General features: G+C 42.1%; 1 protein-coding gene across 4 annotated transcripts in view; it reads right to left on the bottom strand.

The window, feature by feature from the left end:
* The window catches only part of CDK6 (cyclin dependent kinase 6), a 240,900-nt gene that overhangs the window by 11,999 nt on the left and 208,588 nt on the right, over positions 1 to 20,313 (bottom strand). For all 4 annotated transcript variants that reach the window (XM_045864706.3, XM_045864708.3, XM_045864707.3 and 1 more), the window contains exons 6-7: positions 9,813 to 9,863; positions 4,156 to 4,291 (exon numbers count right to left, since the gene is read on the bottom strand). In XM_045864706.3, the coding sequence (XP_045720662.1) occupies positions 4,156 to 4,291; positions 9,813 to 9,863 (187 nt within the window). The remainder of the gene's footprint in view (positions 1 to 4,155; positions 4,292 to 9,812; positions 9,864 to 20,313) is intronic.

Raw genomic sequence — 20,313 nt, 5'->3', positions numbered from 1 at the left:
AATTTCAGTCCCCTCTGTACATTATCATGGTTATGCTGACCTCTTCCATGTAACCTGGGTTTTTGCCCTCAAGGAGCTCAGAGTCTCAGTCAGGTCCTGACTAGATTAGGACCCTCTCTAACACTCTATGGAACACTACTCACCTGGAAAATTCTATATATAATTCCAGGCAAATTTTTGGGTCCCCTGAAATCTTATTTATGCTGAGCTCCCCACCAAGTCCATGGAGGCCGGTTTCTCATAATGTGTCCTGAAAACCAAAGAGCCAAAGGGCAAGCAGAGGGAGAGCTTGTTGGTAGAATGGTCCTACTGTCTCTAATACCAATAAACATCTTAAGAGAAGTTTTGCATGGGCTGAATTCCCTCAGGACAGAAGAGTAGGAGCAAAATCGTTGAGCCTGAGGTCCCTCTTCCCCAGAGTCCAGGAAGGAGAAAATTAGGTAGTGACATTAGAAAAGGAAGCAGCTGGTTTAATCCCCGGGACATAGGAACGAAGAAAAAAAAAGCTGTGGGAATATGTTCAAGATAGAGAGACATGTCCCTAGAGGACTGTGTGGGAGGAAGCCCATCCTCACAGCTATCCTGATGGCTTAGAGCTGGGAAGAGGGTGGAGAGAAGGAGAACTCCTTAGCCTAACGTGGAAGTGTGTGAGAATCTCAAGTTCGAAGTCTTTTTTTTAAAGATTTTATTTATTTGAGACAGAGAGAGAGAGGGAGAGAGAGAGTACACCAGCGGGGGAGGGACAAAAGGGGAGGGAGAAGCAGAATCCCTGCCGAGCAGGGAGCCCGATGCCGGGCTCGATCCCAGGACCCTGGGATCACGACTTGAGCCCAAGGCAGACGCTTAACGACTGAGACACCCAGGCGCCCCAAGATGGAAGTCTTAATACTTTATGTGCTTCAGAAACATTGTTAGACATGGTGGCTAAGTTCTATCACTGCTCTACTTCAACAGGGCAACGGGATGACTTGAGAATTAATTCAAAATCTTGTGTAAGAATATTGTTTCTCCAAGAAAATCTAATTTACTTGCCAAATAACTGACTGATAAAATGGACTTTTGGAACTGTTATTTAGTCAAGAGTTGAATACTATGACGGATTGGATCATTTTCCAGCACATATCCTCCTCCTTCCCACTCCTCCCTTCACGGGAGTATTCTTTCCTCTATTGGAGTTGGCCTTGGCCATGTAACTTACTTTGGCCAAAGGAATGTGGACAGAAGCAGCAGGGTGCCTCTCCCAAGCCTAGGCCATTGGGGCCATCATGTGTTTCTGCTTGCCCTTCTGGGAGCATCCACCTTCTATTATGAGAAAAACCTGCCCCAGGGAGCCAAAGCCCCTCTTACTCTGGGTCCTGGAATGAAGCATATGGAGAACACTTGTCCTTGACCCACAGGCTGCAGCATAGCTGTCTCTGCCAATCTGCAGACCCATAAGCAAGAAACAAATGCTTACTGCTGTATTCTAGGGAGATTTTTGGGTTGTGTGTTATGTGGCAAAAGTAGACTAATCCAAGGAATACCCCCCTCCCCCAATATGTGCCTTAAGGCTCTGAAAACAGCAGAAACTCTAAAACTTTTTTCAGCAAGAGCATGATATTTGGAATAAGTACTCAGCCTCTCAAGTTAACCACGACAAAGGGGACAAAACGTGTAAAGATGGGTAGGTTTTGGATGTTAAAAAGTCTTCCCCCAGGGCGCCTGGGTGGCTCAGTTGTTGGGTGTCTGCCTTCGGCTCAGGTCATGATCTCAGGGTCCTGGGATCGAGTCCCACATCGGGCTCCCTGCTTCTCCCTCTCCCACTCCCCCTACTTGTGTTCCTGTTCTTGCTGTCTCTCTCTGTCATATAAATAAATAAAATCTTAAAAAAAAAAAAAAAGTCTTCCCCCTGAATGGTCTTATTACTGTGCATTACTTATGTGTGTATGTAAGAACATTTATATATGCCAACGTATACATCCATCCATCCATAGCTGAGACATGATAGCGTCAGCCTTGTTTTCAGATAAAACAAAGGACGATTCTTAAAGTGCTAAAACTGAAATGTTGTTTCTTAAAGGAAACAACTTCCTAAATACCTTTCCCTTTTCACCCTCACTAAATCATTTTGAGTAGAGGCAACAAATACTGCTGGGATCTCAGCTGCTCCTCTGGTACCAAATGGCTCTCTTTCTTCTGCTCGACAGTTCTGCCCCGTGTCCCTCTAGCAGGAAACAGGGAGAACTTTCAGGGGTTTCTGAGCTTTGCGGTCCTGGTCTGTCCTTTCCCGGAACGCCCATGGATTATTACGTTTTGTCCTTAAGTTTCTTCTAGTCCTGACGTCACTGGGACTGCCTCTTATTCTTTTCCTTTGCTTTTTCTCATCCCTGCTGACACTCATCGTCTACCCTCTTCCTTCTCTCTCTGGTAGTTTCTTTGTTCCTATTTCTTCTCTGTCTCCTACTGCTTCTCTAGTCCAGCACTAGTGTGTGGTCTGACTTGGAAAGCCGCCCCCTTCTAGTGGGAGACACTGAATGAGCATGCGGCATCATCTGCTATCTTAACATTTTGAGTTCCTCCTGGTGATTCCTACTGATGTTGGAGCTAGGAGATACTTTGAGCTGTCTTTGGGTGTCCCAGTAGCTGAAGGAGTGGGATGCTTCACAACTAAAATTGACTATCACTGTGATTCTGGGTCCAGAATCTTCTTCTAAGAGGAGCATTCCATTCAAAGTTCTTGCTGAAAAGGAAAGCCGATGGTGGCCATATTTTATAACACATCGTCCCTCCCTGCTCCCAGCACAGCTGACTGGACCCAGAATGGTGACCTGGCCCTCGGCAGCAACTCCTATCATGGCTTGGCAAAAAGGTGAGGTGTGTCAGCCACATTCTTCCTTTTAGGAATCTGACGTAGGAAATACTAACAGAGCAAATGTGAGCAGTGGGGGTTAGAGCTGAAAGGATCCAGGAGTTGGCCGAAGTTCTGAGAGTCAAGGGGCCAGCCGCAGTTAAGGGCAGCAGACAGTACTACCGAAAAGAGGCACTGAAGGGGAGAAAAAGGCCTGCAGAGCAGAGACAAGCAGATGGTGATGCTCTTAGCAGGACCGAGAGAGCATTTACACTCTGGATGGCTTTTCACTGCCGGGCCCATGAAACGTTCCATCAAACCCCTTTTTCTTAAGGTAATCCAAGTACTTGTCTGTTATATGAAACCCAGGAAAAATTTTCCTAAATAGTAGGTGAGCCAGCAAGTGTGTATATATAGTGAGCCTCTCTATAGGACACTATATTCTCCCTTCTAATAACAATGTATTTCAAAGGATGTGAGCCAAAAGTCCTTAGTGAGTGTCTTAGAAATGAACAGTGGGGAGGGAATATAGCTGTCCTTCTCTGTAATGTGGCAGGGGAGGGAATCTTTGAGTAAGCCAGAAAATGAGACACCATCAGGTGAAGATGGAATTAGGGCTTTCATTGGGAGACTCATGGCTCTGCGAACATGCCAATCAATGGCTGTGTCCACACAGAGCTAAAGTAGAACATTTCTACTAAAGCCTACAGACTCTTAGGTCTATATCGGAAATTTAGAATACATTGACAGAACGGGAGCACTAGCGTGTCCACGTCTAGGAGCACCTACTTGGTGAGATATCAAAGGTTGTTAGTCAGTAGGTAAAGGATACACTTATTATTCATTGAGTTCTGAACACCAAGAGTAGCTCAACAGGTCAACTCTTTTATTTTTCTGTCCACCAAGAGTAGGGAAGGATGTATAAGGCCAAGCGTTACGAGTCTGAATCTCAAACAGAACACAAGTCCTTATTTTCAGTGAGGTATTTTCTATGTGCATGCCACCTTGACTACTCATTGGAAGCATATGTCTAGATGAATCGAGAGGCTTCTGCGGCTGCATTCAAATGAACATTTAAAGATGGCAGACTGAAAGTGTGTGGGTCAGACTCTCTTTCTGTAGGAAACGAAGACATTCCAGAATCAAAAGCCACCAGCTGCGGCAGGTGTGGAAATGAAAGCTGCAGAGAGGTTGTGGCCTCTTGCTCTGCGTGGCTGTGGTCCATGATGCTGAACTGATGCTGTGCCCACCCCCAGGAGTCCACCCAGTGGACAGGTCGCGTCTCTCATCAGCACCGCACAAGACCAACTCTGCACCACAGCACTTACCAGAAGTAGGTCTTTGCCTTGTTCATCAATATCTGTTACAAACTTCTCAATCGGTTGAGGAGATTTTGAGTGAAAAGCCTGCCTGGGAAGGGCGACATCTCGAGGCCAGTCCTCTTCTCCTGGGAGTCCAATGACGCTACAAAAGAACCATGTGTGAACATAAGCATCATTAGCTGCTATGCTGAAGCTGTTTTCCCACAAAGTCCAGATGATGGTAAAATCTGAGAGGCAGGCGTGGGGGACACAGAGCCCAGGGGGCCCCTCACTTATATTACTGGCAGGTCTCTCATCTCTGTCCTACTGCAGTATGATGACCACAGGGTAGAGGGCGATCTCCCAGGAGAATTGTAAAATTCACTGGGAAGAGATAAGAGATTCCTCTAGTAGCAGATACTAAATGTATGAGATGATGCAGAAATAGAAAATAGTATATTACCAGTAAGTCCTGACATACTGACAGAGTAGGAGGCCCACATGGGCATATATTTTCCTTTATGCCCAAGAGTGCTTTTTGGGTTCTGATCCAACACTCTCATATTGCCATGCTTTTGTAATGCTCATCTAACACGATTCATTAACACATAAATTTGGTTGCACTTTTGGTTAAAGAATAATTCCCCAAACGGTAATTACATACGTTAGAATCAGGCCAAAAAGAGGCTAAAAGATATGCTAATCCTGTGCTAGGCAAACACTATTTTATAATTTAATTTCAAATTAAATTCATTAAGTTAAATATAGCTGATATATATTTTTGTATTACAAAACTAATTTTTTTTATTTTAAAAGATTTGATTTATTTACTATTTATTTATTTTAGAGAGAGAGAGCGAGCAAGTAGGGGCAGGAGCACAGGGAGAGAGATAAGCAGACTCCAGGCTGAGCACAGAGCCTGACGCAGGACTCGATTTCACAACCCTGAGATCATGACCTGAGCCAAAATCAATAGCCGGACGGTCAACCGACTGAGCCACCCAGGCGCCCCTACGAAACTATTTTATAGTATTCCAAAGTGAGCAAACAATAAATAAAGACAGTGCCATTTATGCTTCCCCTGAAAATTATTCTGGGATCAGAAAAACGTGGAGAAAGGATCAAGTGATAGAGAAACAACACAGGCATTGTATGTCAACTATATTCAAATACAAAAAATAAATTAACAAAATAGCGTAGACTTTGGAAAAGGCAGACCTGGGTTCAGATTCTACACCTACAACTTATTGGTAGGTAAGGACAAACTACTTAACTTCTGTGAGCCTCAGTGTCTTTACTTATTAACAATCATAATTCACAGTGAGAATTTATATAAAGTGCATAGCACAGTGCCTGACACACAGTACTTGTTAGTATTAATACATTACCCATTATTAGTATTATTATTTTAAAGATTTTTATTTATTTATTGAGACACAGAGAGAGCACAAGATGGGGGGAGAGGCGGAGGGAGGAGAAGCAGACTCCCCTGATGAGCAGGGAGCCTGACATGGGGCCAGATCCCAGGACCCTGAGATCATGCCCTGAGCTGAAGGCAGATGCCCAACCAACTGAGCCACTCAGGAGCCCCACCCATTATTATTACTATTATAAGAGGAAAATAATGTTATTAATCTAAAATGCATAGGCAATGCATCACTACTACACCAAAAATATGAACCGCTTGAGTCCTATTGATGTGTGACTTGAGGTTCTTCAGAAATATTAATAGGTCAGTGGCTTTACATAACTTATTTACTTATTTGAAAGAGAGAGAGAGCTCACACACATGAGGTGGGGGGGGGGGGGCGGCAGTGGAGTCAAGAAGACCCCACGCTCAGCAGGGAGCCTGACGGGAGGCCAAGCCCACGACCTCAAGATCACGACCCAGTGGAAACCGAGAGTGGTATGCCCAATGGACTGAGCCACCCACGCACCCCTACAATATGGAGGTATTATTTAAAGTTTATGTATACAGGGGCACCTGGGTGACTCGGTTGAGCGTCTGCTTTCGACTTAGGTCATGATCTCAGGGTCCTGGGATCCAGCCCTGCATCGGGCTCCCCGCTCAGTGGCGAGTCTGCTTCTCCCTCTCCCCTCTGTGATCTCTCTCACTTTCACTCTCTCTCAAATAAATAAATAAAATCTTAAAAAAAATAAAGTTTATATAGAGAGAGTAGGTAGGTTTGAACAAGGGAAATCAGGGGATGCAAGAACTTATATCTCACTTATAGGCTCTGATTAACTCCAAACTAAAAAGTTATAATGTAGTGGACAGAACATATGGCTATTCAAATTTACCAAACTTTTTTTTTAAAAGATTTTATTTTTAAGTAATCTCTACACCCAACGTGGGGCTTGAACTCACAACCCTGAGATCAAGAGTTGCATGCTCTACCAACTGAGCCAGACAGGCACCCCCTGACCCAATTATTTTAACTACAGATAGCAATGGTGCTGGCCTGTGTTAGAGTCTTCTCCTTGGCCTGCGCTCACTGGGACACAGGTTGAGAAAATGTGTTCTCCTGAATGGATTTCCAGGTTTCAGGAAGATATGGTGGTGAACGTCACAGGCTCCCTCTGTAAGGCTTTCTTCCCCCTTTTATTCCCTCAACAGAGCCCAGGTCACAGACCTCACCTGGGGAGAGCAGACACCTGTATCATGATTGCACCTGTCACTGGTGTCCGGGAAAAGACCCTGTAGTCCTACCTCTGTTGGACATGCTGGGCGAGCCACGTTGTTGAGGCAAATAAAGAGAGACTCATGGACATATTTACCAGAACAAGGGAATGGAAATGCAGCTTGGGCAATACACAAATTTACTTAATAATGAGATCTAGAGTAAGAGTAGAAAAAAAAATACCACTATTAATTATTAAAGGACATAAATGTGTATGCTTGGAAAGAGTGGGATAGGCAAAGAAAGAAAAAGAGAACGCTTATGAAAGAACTTTAACAATTTCCTTCATTTTTATTTTTTAGCCATTTTTATATCTTTTTTTGGCATATCATCGCCAGTCATCTAGAAATCAATTATAAAAATTCTTAGCAATAATTTAAAATCTTTAAAAAAATCTTTTTATTTGCAGCTCTGAATATATTTATATTGAAATAAATCTGGTGATATGGGTAGCTGAGTGCCAAAAGCAAAAAAGAGTCTCTGTGTGTACATGTGTGGTGCATAATTATATATCTGTGTACATAGCTATCTATATAAATAACTTTCAAAAGTATTTTTAAATCTACCCCCTCCTCTGATCCCCTAACGACCTCCTGAGACATGCAGGTCAGTTATTACTTCCTTTTTATAGATGTGGAAACAAAGGGATGAGGAGTGAAATCAGCTGCCAAAGTCACACACAGTAAGTTCAGCCACAGAGCGGGAGCGAACCCAGCTCTCCTTATTCCAAATCCAATATTTTGTTTCCATTTAACTATGACTCTGCTCCAAAAAATGCTCTAAAATGTCACGAGCTAAAAGCATTCAGTTTCACTTTCAAAGTACTTGCTGTTCTTTGAAAGTATAAATCTTTCTAAATGCAGAAACAGTTCTCCCCCGTAAGAGAATGTGAATGTGGCTTTCCTTAAAAAAAGAAAAAAAAGAATCCCCTTAATATCCAGTAGGAACTTTTATGGCCCATATACAAACGTTGTGAAACTCTGACAGGTCCATTAAAAAGTGCTTGCATCAAGTTTCAGTATTTGGACAGCTGAACATAAGCCTTAAAAGTTGACATTTGTACCGTAAAGACTGACAGCACAAAATCTATAAATGGCAGAGGGAACAGAAATCATTTTTCAAGTACTTTAGAAATGACAGTAGGGTGCAGCATTGTCCCTTTTCTTTATGCCAAAGGAACCAAGGCAGAGTAAACAGGACATAATTTCAGCGAAACAAGGCCAGAAACCAAGAAGTAAATGCTAAAAGGCCTAAGACCTATAGAACTTTATGGCTTCTTTTCTGCTGGCAACCTAGGGTCTCAGGCCTTTGCCAAAAGTGGAACTGGCTCTCCCTTGGGCACAAGTCAAACTTGTTTGTCAGAGGTTCTCTCGGGTCCAACTCCCTGGCTTCCGATACAAAGGGGCACTAACAAGGCTAACAAGTTCGCAGGCCCCAGGGCTGGAGCTGGCCAGAACGCCCAGGTGATGTCAGTAAGGGACAGGTGGTGATGGGTTGAACGTCTGGCAAGCTGGCTTCTGTCAAGATCACTTTTCCCTTTAACAGAGTCACTGGTGCGTCTGACTTTCCTAGTTCCTGCTTCAAGTTCTCACCGCACACAAACCATATTCAACAGTGGTGGGGAAGAATAGATGGGGGTTCATCACCCTATGAGCAAAGACGAGTTGACATCCAGAAGCAGAGAGAACATGAGTTTGTCCTGAATCTGTCCATTTTATGGAGTGGCAGGAGGAGGAGCAATGGGAGTCTCGGCAGCTGCCCTGGACCTGGGAAGCCCTCACACAATAAAACCAGCAAATATTTTTCAGGCCTTAAAGCCACTGAGTTCTGATTCAGCAGGGCCGCCAGCATCATTAGAAATCTAGTGGAGCTTTCCAGTCACTAAGAGAACAAATTGAGGTTCCAGTTTTATACCAACTGTTTTAAGCAGTCATGCGTTAACATATAATTATTTTCTTTAGGGGTACTTTTCACCAGTTTTACGGACTGGAAATATCATAAAAATCACTGGGATTCCTATAAAATGTTACAGACCAATGATTGGGGCTGCTTTTGGTTCTAGAACTCCCACTTTTTTCGTACTTCACCCCAATTCTGAGGGGGCTTGGCAAAGGCACCTATCCCAAAAGGATGCCATACTTCATGCTTTGTGAGAGGAAAGGCCCCTTCTTAACATTCTAGAAACACGAAAGCATACATACCCCCACAGTCACAAACATGTAGACATGAATGGAACTCTGCAAATCATCAACGAGCTAAGTAACAGACAATTAGAACCAAAGAATTTGAGCGCAAGAAAGGATCTTAGAATTTACGTCTTAAGTTTCAGTATTCAGGTGAAGAAGTTAAGGAACAAAAAGGTTAAACAATTAATGATGAATTATAATCATAGCTGCCATTTTAAAAGCATTCACTATGCACCAGTCACCGTGTATGCACTTTACAGGGCATTTTAAATAACTTTCTCAAGACTGCATAGAATTTAGCAACAGACATAGAGTTAGAACCTAGGATTCTCATTTCCTATTTTGGGACTCCAAAGAAAAATGGGTTGTGTAGCATACCATCCAAGACAAACCAAGGCAAAATCAATCTAGATGGCTCAATGGGGACAGGAAGCCCAGTGGGCAAGGATGGGTTACCAGGCAACCAAGCGCCCCACCACTGACGGTGGATCCATCTGAAATGGGCCCAAGCAGACAACACATCTAAACTCAAGAAATGGAGCTCAGCCAAGTGGAGAAGGAGGATCCTCGAAAAGATCCACGTGAGCAACATAGAAGCTTCCAGAGCAGACCAGTTAGGCCACACGTCATGATGGGCTCTGCATAAAACAGCATGTCTGCCGTGTCCCCACTCACCACACAAATAGTAACACTGACTGCGGCCGCAGCTTGGAGGAGGAAAGACAAGAGGTAAACATTTTATATGAGTGTCAGAGGAAAGGCACTGTAAATGTTTTCATGCTATGAACGCTGATGTAAAATTACAGTTACTACTTACTCCAAGATTTTTCCAAGCTGATCGACATCTGAACTTCCACGAAAAAGAGGCCTACAAGAATAAAGATACATATCAAACAGGGAATTTTCTCATTACATTTCAATCATATTGGTCATTACCACTGTTTACAGGAAACAAAACATTCTTTAAGGGTGAGGAAGGAGTAAAGAAGTGAGACATCTTTCCTTTGGTCAATGAAGGATTTTCTTGCATTTGACTTCGTGGTAAGGATCTCTCCTAAGTATCTGGGGTCCCTGACTCCCCTGTTTTATCACCGTGGGTATTCTATGCGCACTCACTGCAACAACAGTGCTACTGGGGACACACAGGCCCTGGTTTCAAAGTCCTACTCAACTTCCTGATAGGGGGGAAAACGTCACTGTTCTCGTCTGGACCGAGGGGTTCATGGGCTTCTTTGAAACTGTTCTTGGTCAGATTCTTCTCCGAGCACCCTTTCCTCACCTCTCTGCTATCACAGGACTTCCTCAGGGGGCTCTCTCTTTCCAAGGGTCCTGATGCTGCAGTGACATACGTCTGGACCCATTTTTTTGATTTTATCACTTTCCTTTCTCACAGCATTATGGTAGTTAGCCATCACTCCGGGCTTCAGAGGAACACACAGCCCTCAGTGTCTACACGGAGCATTTAACTGGCAATTAAATGAGCTCACTTGGTCACATTTCTGGCATTTTCCCAAGTAGGTCAATACCCCTAGAGGGCAATGACTTCTCTAGGTTTGCCCCTGATCTTTGGCCTAGTGCTTTACCTGAACAGGTGCTCAGTTAATAAATATTTTATTTAATATATTCCTATGGCACACATGGAAATGTTTCCTAACCCCTTGCTCAATGACTGACAGATATTTTTCAGCAATAACGGGCTTTAAAAAATATTTGTAGCCAGGGCGCCTGGGTGGCTCAGTTGGTTAAGCGACTGCCTTCGGCTCAGGTCATGATCCTGGAGTCCCAGGATCGAGTCCCGCATCGGGCTCCCTGCTCGGCAGGGAGTCTGCTTCTCCCTCTGACCCTCCTCCCTCTCGTGCTCTCTGTCTCTCATTCTCTCTGTCTCAAATAAAAAAATAAAATCTTAAAAAAAAAAAATTTGTAGCCTATTACCAGAGACCATATTTTTAAAATGTTATATATCAATTATAAATATAAATATTATATATCAATTTTAGAAAAGCCAAACAATGGAATCTTAACAGCTATTATTTCTAGAACAGTAATGTTGACTCTAATATAATACCATGTGCTCCCCAAACGTCTCATTTAATTATCACAAAAATTTCAGAAGCAAGGTAGTATTATTATCATCCCTATTTTCTGATGAGCAGCTAGGATTAGAGATGTTCTAGACTTACCTAAGGACAAATAACAAAATGCAGACTTTTATTAAAATTCAAACGAGGTCCACCTTGCCCCAAAACCTATCTGCTTCATTATTATATTGTAATACTTTTTATTTTGGTTACTAATGTTCTCCACACTCACAGTCCCTACAGTGAGCCTTTGGGGTGAAGTAGCACGGAGACTGTGTGAAGAGCACTTTAGAGAGAACCCAGTGTCTCACAAGCAGGTGCCTGTGGGATTCTGTACTCATTGCTCTGCAAATGTCCAGTGTCTTTAAATTCTTGCCCTCTTTTAACAAGGAACAAAGCAATTTACCAGACTGACTGAAGTTCTCTATTCTTTCCATATACTTCCTGTCTGATGGCCCTTCTAAATTTTTTTTAAGTTTTTTTTTTTTTTTTTAATTTTATTTTTAAAGACTCTCTATACCCAACACAGGGCTCGAACTTACAACCCTGAGGTCAAGAGTCACACGCTCTATTGACTGAGCCAGCTAGGCGCCCCTTAATTAGGTTTTTAATTTTAATTCCAGTGTAGTCGACATACAGTGTTAGGCCCTTCCAGATTTTTACGTTCTGCCCCCTGTGCAATCTTTTACAGCTGCTTTGCTCACATCTTAATTGATAGCACCATTTTTCTTTTCCTTTCCAAAGTGCAGAACTTGGACTGCACAGAAACAACAGTGCCCTTTCTTTTCACACTCCTGTTTCCTTAGTATTAAGGTATAAAATTACAAAACTAAGTATAACCAGCATTATGAGGTCTGGACAAACACAAACGACCCCTCTTTGCATAGTACGTATCTCAAATGGCTCGAGCACTGGGCATGCCAGGGAGCAGGTGCAGAGGGAACTGGGGGCACACCTTTAACTGATGAGCTGGTGAAGCGGCTTGGTAAACATGCCAAGCCCCTCACCCTGCATGAAGAAGACTGGTATGCACAGTGAAATTATCTTTGAGGATCATGGAGCAGCTTAAAAGAAACTGGCCATGGCTACTGGGAAGCAAACAAGGCAGACTACCTTGAGTGGACGTTGTTCCCAGGCAAAAGCACAAGCCCGTCTCTTTCCTGAGGTGGGTACTGAGACCCCGAAGCCCAGCTCCTGCAGCGCAAGGGCTCATGCCCTTACTGGTTTGGTTTTCGGCTCCCTTTTTGTTTTTCTCCCTTGGCAATACTGTAACATTTTTGCTAGCTCCACTGTGCATTTAAGTAAGTGCTTGCTCTATTTTACCTTACATTTGCTACATGTTTAGCAGAGTGCTTTCAAATCATGTAGTCCACCATACTGCCAGAGCCTGAAGTCTTGCCTCTCTTGGCTGGACTTGGCCCCACAGAATGAAATGTGCTTTACATCCTTGAGTTAGAATTGGCCCATTAGTTTGGCCTGCTTTAATGAGGGTAAGAAGCAGAAAGGTCTGAATCATAACCACTTCTCTGTGACCTGCTGTGGGGAATACTGGAAACTCGGAAGCAACTATTCAGTATATGGCTCAGAATGACTTTTGTCACGTAGGAAGGCCTGGCATGGGACTGTGAGGTCTACTAATTTGGTTTTAGGATGGATATGGATTGGCTTGAGTTATATAGAACCACTAAATCCTGACAGCATGCAATTAACTCCCATAAAATAGATCTTTGGGTGCAAAGACATCATCACAAGACAATGGCAATGAGTCACATGAAAGGGGGAACAGCGGGCGCCTGGGTGGCTCAGATGGTTAAGCGTCTGCCTTTGGCTCAGGTCATGATCCCAGAGTCCTGGGATCGAGTCCCGCATCGGGGTCCAGGCTCAGCGGGGAGCCTGCTTCTCCCTCTGACCCTCGCCCCTCTCATGCTGTTTCTCTCTCGCTCGCTCTCTAAAAAATAAATAAAATCTTAAAAAAAAAAAAAAATTAGAAAGGGGGAACAGCCTACCTGGAACTGGTACTCTTAGTTGACCAAAAAGTGGTCATGAATGTGATCAAATTCTTAGGACCATCCATTCAGTTTGGGGCTGAAAATGCTCAAGTCTGTAGGAGCCGGTTTTGTGATAGAAGATGCTACATTCATTAGAAGCATGGAGAGTTACAATGGATTTAGAAGAAAGATGAAAAGTTTTCATCATGATGACCTCCTGGGGGTGCTATGGTGGAATACTGATATGTAAGAAGAAGATTGTCCCAATTATATGATACAATCTGTCTTTAAATAAGGCTCTGTGGTCAAAAGTCTTGGCTGTATCAGGTCTCTGACCTGTGTGCATCATGTACTAGGACTGTATTTTCACTGAAGTTATTCTGCATATTTCTTCCTTCCTCAGATAAGCTGAGTTAAATATCCTTCAAGTCATGTAATTTATGGCATATTTTAGGTGGACAATTATGGACATCTTTGACTGTATTCTTTGGTTTAGTGGTAAGGGAGAGTTTAATTCTACTGCCTTGAATAATTTTATAATTGTAGGAATGATTCAGCTAAAACACACACATACATGAGTCAAACTTGGCTGGTTCTTTATTACCATGACATAGGGCTGAGCTGGAAGGAAGTAGAGGGTTGAAGGACCAACATGGGGGAGAGTAAGACACAGGAAGACTGAAAGACAGACTGAGCTACAGATGGTCAGACAGACAATCTGAGGAGGTCCAAAATAACTTTGAACTCCGTTTCTTCCTATTGCGCCTAAACATCTACCTCTCCTGGAAATCTCAGGGTATATTTATATGGGCCCTTCACGAAGACTGAAGCTGGAAGGGGAATATTCTATTAAATATCATGAGACAAAGGCTCATAAAAATTAAAAAGTCATGTATTTTTTTTTTGAGTCACTGCAGGGAGAGGATCCACTAAGCTATCCCAGAAGCCTCCCATCCCAGGTGACACACTTAGTAATTCTTTTAAACTAACTACTTAAAAATAAAATTAACAAAAGAGATACTCTACTGAAAGCAGTAAATCTGAAGCCTGGTTTTGTATTTTTTAAAACACTTCTTCTTTATATACACATTTCTTGGGGGGTTAACTAGCAAAATGGAAAGATTATACCTACCAAGAATATCCCCAAATAAAAACTGTGCAATTGTTTTATTGGATTAATATACTAAAAAATCCCTCTATTATATGGGGCATTACTGAAGGATAGTAACTTTTATGTATTTTACTATATCAAAAACTATAATTAATTACTTCAGATGACTTTTCAGTAATTTAACCAACTGTTTGGATAATGGTGCGTGAAAGACCTTTGTTGAATCTACATTTCATGGATCCATTTCTAATTTCATACATTTCTTTTCTCTTCACCTAGCCTATGATCCTCCTTTTTCCTCAGATTTTCTCCACACTCACTTCTTGGGACGATTACATTCTTTCGCATAAACCTCCTTCTGTCTCTCATGGCCCTCAACCTCTTTTCTATTTTTGAATTCCCACTACAGAGGACCCTACTGGAACACTTTGCCATTCTACCCTTTGAAGCCAATTTATTTGACAAGATAAATAATATTTGGGGGAAAATATCTGAAACTGGACATTACTATGTTTTTATGAAAGAGAATTTTAGGTTATTTCCAAGTATCTTCTTCAAATATCTTCCTTCACTCTTATACTTGATAATAGTTAATGCTGATAAAAAAAACTCTTTCTGCAAACAATAAATTTTAATATATACATATAAGCGTTTTTTTTTTTTAAACTAAAAGGAGATCATTGCAAAATACAGTAACAAACTGCATTCATTTCAAACCATAGCAAAGTCAATTTTCTTCTCATATGACTGTAGGCGCTGTCATGCCAAAACAAGTATGGTTCTTGGGGTTTTCTTTAGCAAGGATTTTTCTCAAAGCTTTTTTTGAATTTGTGAGAATTTCAGCCTTAATGCACACCACCCCCATTCCCCCCCAACATGTTGATTTTAGAGGATATTTGTTGACTGGGGAAAGGGTATCATAGGCTTTGGTGATGAACTGTCCTGGGTATGAATCCCCACAGCCATTTCTCTCTGAATGACCTTAGGAAAGTCACTTAGCCTCTTAGAATCCATAAAATGTCCAGTTTATAGGAGACCTACAGTTAGGTGCCAACTAAACACACACATACTTTTTCACACTCATACGTGGTAGACATCTCTCTTGTTCCTGGCCACTGCTATACACAAAAGATAACGAAGTGTTTCACGCAGTGAACAAGGAAGGAAGGGGACACTTGTCACCACACGGTGGATGCCCAAATTGTAGTAAAGGCTAATAATTCCTCCTCTGGGGTCACTATTCTCTATACCTGTTACAACTCTTACACCTTTACCATCAAGAAGAGAAAGAATGAATGTCAAATAAGGTTTGATTAACTTTGAATTGGCAATATTATTTCTTCCTCTGTATGTAGTTTTAGCAACACTCATCCCATCTTTTAAGCGTGAAGTGCATTTTCTTGGGTCGAATTACAAAGGGTACCAAGTTTCAGATTACATGTCTTTTTAAACAAACGAAAAGAACATATAACTATCATTCATAAGCTCAATAAACAGTGGAAAACATTTAGAAGTAGGGTATGTTTTCTAGCAGATGAGACGTGTATGCTGATCGGTCTGTTACGGAAAGGAAATGATTCATGCATAAGGGAAGATGAAAGGTTTCATTTAGTTACAATACTCTCATTGTACTAAAAAGATGAGGAAGTCATGGATCACCCTATAGAACACCTCTGTAACCTGCATTTGACCTGCAGTTATGCTTTAGTTGCTATCTTTCTTGATTAGCAGAGGAATTTTCCATGTTCATAACATGACCTTTCGAAAAATATTGCTTACAATTTTATGCTTGCTCCTGTGTTCAGTTCTAGAGAGAGCTGTTATCCGTTAAGTTAAAAATGTTAACCTATCACTTTACAATTACCACCTATTCAAATAACCAGATTAAGTAGAAAATCAGTTTAACTGATTTGCTTCATAAACATTAATTGAGTGATCACCCACTAAGCACACAGGGCTGCATTAGGTGCTGGGAGATAACCCTTCCCCCAAGATATATATTAAATATAAATATTATATAATATACGGTCTTAATATATAATATACATATATTTAAAGTAAATTACACATTTTAATACAAATATATTAAAATACGAATTTATAATATTTATAAATAAATATATATATTACATACTACCATAATGATCCTTGCCTCTGTGGGAGACACGAGATACAAATGCAGGATCTTGAAATAAAGAAGTTTATCTCATTTTACCCTGGGAGATGAAAGCTCAAGGCAATCATTTAATCTTTACTAGAATGTTGGGAGGTGGTCTGATTAATTGTCTTTTATAGATGAGAAGTAAAGTAACTTCATCAAGGAAACTGTTCACTAAGTGGCTGAGTTGGTCTGTCTGACTCCAATGAGCAGCAAACAGAAGCAGTGTTTTAGAAAGATTAATATGGCAGAGGTTTACTGAGCCACTAATAGGGGATGAAGACAGAGCTAGGGAGGCCAGAGGTGAGGTCATTGCACAACGACCTAACCCAGGAGGACAGCAGATGGGAAAGGATGCAAAGACATATAAGGGAAGGTGATCTGAATTTGGTAAAAGACTCAACATGCCCTGCGAGAAGCAGCATGGTTTTAAGATTCCAGGCCGAATGAGAAAGGTGGAGAGAGAGGGTGGTGTGGGGAGGAGAAGATTGGAAGATAATCGACTTAATTTTATTTATTTATTTATTTATTTTTATTTTTTTAAAGATTTTATTTTATTTATTTATTTGAGACAGAGAGAATGAAATAGAGCATGAGAGGGAGGAGGGTCAGAGGGAGAAGCAGACCCCCCGCCAAGCAGGGAGCCTGATGCGGGACTCGATCCTGGGACTCCAGGATCATGACCTGAGCCGAAGGCAGTCGCTTAACCAACTGAGCCACCCAGGCGCCCAATTGACTTAATTTTAAACATGTTCCTTTATGATAAAAAATAATGTATAAAACAATGCTTTGAAATCTGAGAATGAAAAACATGCAAAAGATTAGTTAAGCATACCTAGGTATATACCCAACAATACTGGCAATGTATGTGCACACAGACACTTGGACATGAATGTGTGTAGCAGCATTATTCATGATAGCCCCAAAGTGGAAACAACCCAAATGTCCATCAGCTGACAATGTGATACCAGAATGTTGTATAGCCATACAATGGAGTGTGGTTCAGTCACAAAAAGGAATGAAGCGGGGGACGCCTGGGTGGCTCAGTAGGTTAAGCGTCTGCCTTCGGCTCAGGTCATGATTAATAAACAGGAATGGTTACTGTTCCTCCCACTGAGAAGGCCTTCTCTCCCTTCTTCCCATCAACTTCAGTCCCTCAAAATTCGCACCCTTGGTTCATCTCTGGGTAATTCAAGTGCAAGCATGTGTATTTGCGCAGGTATGTATATATGAGTAGATGCATACACATTTAGAGCTAAAACCGATTTGATTGATATTGTTGTATCTGTTTATGCTTTAACTGGTCTGTGGCACTAGACAATATCATCCTACAAATAATGGGTGTTTAAAAACGGGGATGGGGGGCTGGTGTGACAATTAGTCTCCTACATCTAAAATCTCACCAAAACCATCAGAGAAGCAGCATGAGGAATGCCGGATAGGAACTTTGCCCTCAGGTGCTTTACTACACCCAGGTATGCAGGTCAGGGATGGGCTTCTTGGAAGACAAAGAAAGAGAAGGGTTGAGAAGTGTTGCAAAGGCCAACAAGAGTGAGGGATTACAACGGGTGTGCAGGGGAAAGAGGCTCCTGAAGGAAACCAGCCCAGAAAGGAAGGGGCTCTGGTGGGAAAGAGCATATGGGAGACAAAAAAATTTAAAGCCCAAGTAATACAAGGCAAGGACCAGGGCAAAAAGAAGAAATTGAGATGAAGTTCTGTCAACTGAGACAGAGACCGATAGGAAAAAACCCCTACCAGGGAAGGGAGGGGCCACTCACAGGACAGAGCAGATAATTACAATTTAGAAAGTCGCTGCCCTATCTGTCCACAGTAGGGGACTCGGAGTCTGGTGTTTCCTTACAAATAAATAGCTGAATTAATTTTTCCTTGTTACCAGATGTGAATAATTTATTTCTCCACAGAAGGCTCATATTTTACTGGACTATGTATGAGTAACTTCCTTGAGAGACAGTGAGCACACTGAGGCAGAGAGGAAAACCCCATCATTTTTCAATTCAAAATTGAGTTGAAGACTCAACTGAGACTCCTGAAACATTACAAAACTTACAAATTAATATACTTACTGACTTAGTCAATTTTACAGATGACTCAAGAAGCCTAAGTGGTCATTAAGATTACAAAAAAAGTTATTTCTAACCACTTCAACAAGCATTATCTATTGTTTGCCAGAAATAATTATTGCTCTCAAATACTTATTTAATTAAAGCGTTGCCTTTCTGTTGTTGCAGTGCTATCTTTTCTTGTCTCAGTCGACTTGGGCTGCCCTAACAAAATACCACAGGCTGGGTGGTTTAAACAACATTTATTTCCCCTAGTTCTGGAGGCTGGACGTCCTGGATGAAGATGCCGACAAGATATCAGTGTCTGGTGAGGACGGTCTCCCTGGTTTGCAGGTGGCCACTTGCTTGCTCTGTACTCACGTGGTGGAGAGAGACCAAGCTCCCTTGGGTCTCTCTTACAAGGGCACTAATGTCATCGTGGGGGCCCCACCCTCCTGACCTAAAGAATCCTAAATAATCCCAAATCTAATCCCTAAATAATCCCAAATAACATCAAAATTGGGGGATAGGGCTTCAACATCTGAGTTTGGTAGTTATGGTGGTAAGACTCGAACATTCGGTCTGTAACACTTCCTTCCTCATGTTACTAAATACAGTATCTTTCTGACCTTTAGAATTAGAAACAAACTAGCCACATGGACTCAAGGTGACCCAAGTGAATCAAGTTTTCTCTCTCTGAGAATGTTCTTGTCCAACAGGAGCAAAACACATGATTTGTCTCATTCTGTGCCTGGGATCCAAGTACTCATTTTGTATACTTTCTGGTAAGTTTTCTTGCCGAATTACATGTTCATTACTTTCATAGTGCCTCCCTTATCTCCTGCTCTCTGTTCACACTGCTCAGGGGAGTTTTTTAAAAATATATATATTTTTTAGATTTTACTTAACAGAGGGACAGACAGAGAGAGAGAGAGAGTACAAGCAAGGAGAACAGCAGGGAGAGAGGGAGAAGCAGACTCTTCACAGTGCAGGGAGCCTGACATGGTGCTCGATCCCAGGACCCTGGGATCATGACCTGAGCTGAAGGCAGACGCCTGACCGACTGAGCCACCCAGGTGCCCCTGCTCAGGGGAGTTCTTAAGGCAGGAAAGAAATAGTCACGCATTGAGTACTTTCTACAGGCTGGGTTCCTCGTTGTATTATATGTTTTCATCCTCACTCTCACTCTGATGGCAGACCAAGTACTACAAAACTTTGCATTTGAAAGAAAGTTTTGGCAGAGGTAAAAGAAATCTGAGTCAAACCTAAGAAGCAGGAACTCGCAAGGGTGAAGCATTTCTATTAGTATCCTCATTACCAGGAAACTGGAGGCAAGTCCAGAATGTGGGACGCCCCCACTGGAATCACCTCACTTCTCATGGGCAAGAAGCTTCATTAACAGCCAGACATCTCAGGCTTAGCATCCTGGGGTAAGCTGTCTTCTGGCTGTCATATAAACCCAGAGCAGGGATCTTTCTCCTGTATGGAAATTCTAGCTATAATACGCACTCTATTTTATCTTGGGCTTGGTGTTGAGAAACTTTAATGATAACATGCTGGAAGATCATCTGGGGCAAGGGTGATGGTGGTGTGTGGAAAAATGATCAGAGATTACTAGGACACCTGGCTGAATGAGTGCCATAGATTAGTCAGGCATTGATTATTAACTGGGCTCAGGGTTTATCAATTACCTTCACTCTGCAAAAGAACTGTGAACTAGAGACATCCCTCAACCAAACTGGAAGCTCATCAGACCCCATCATAAAATCATCTGTCTACAATCCCTAGCCTTTCTTTATATTGTGCCTTCCTAGGAGAGAAAGAGAAGCTGTAACAGGGAGTTAGTTGGTCCATGAGTGAGAACCTTGGTACCCATGCTCCTCTATACTTGGCCATTTGGGTAGAGTACCCAGGAATAGGGTG

This window comes from Mirounga angustirostris, unplaced genomic scaffold (assembly GCF_029215605.1).
Source record: "Mirounga angustirostris isolate CCGP_5_RB_7025 unplaced genomic scaffold, mMirAng1.0.hap1 SCAF_12, whole genome shotgun sequence".
NCBI lineage: Eukaryota > Metazoa > Chordata > Mammalia > Carnivora > Phocidae > Mirounga > Mirounga angustirostris.
Note: the sequence above shows the minus strand (reverse complement) of the source record. Positions and strands in the feature narration are given on the sequence as shown.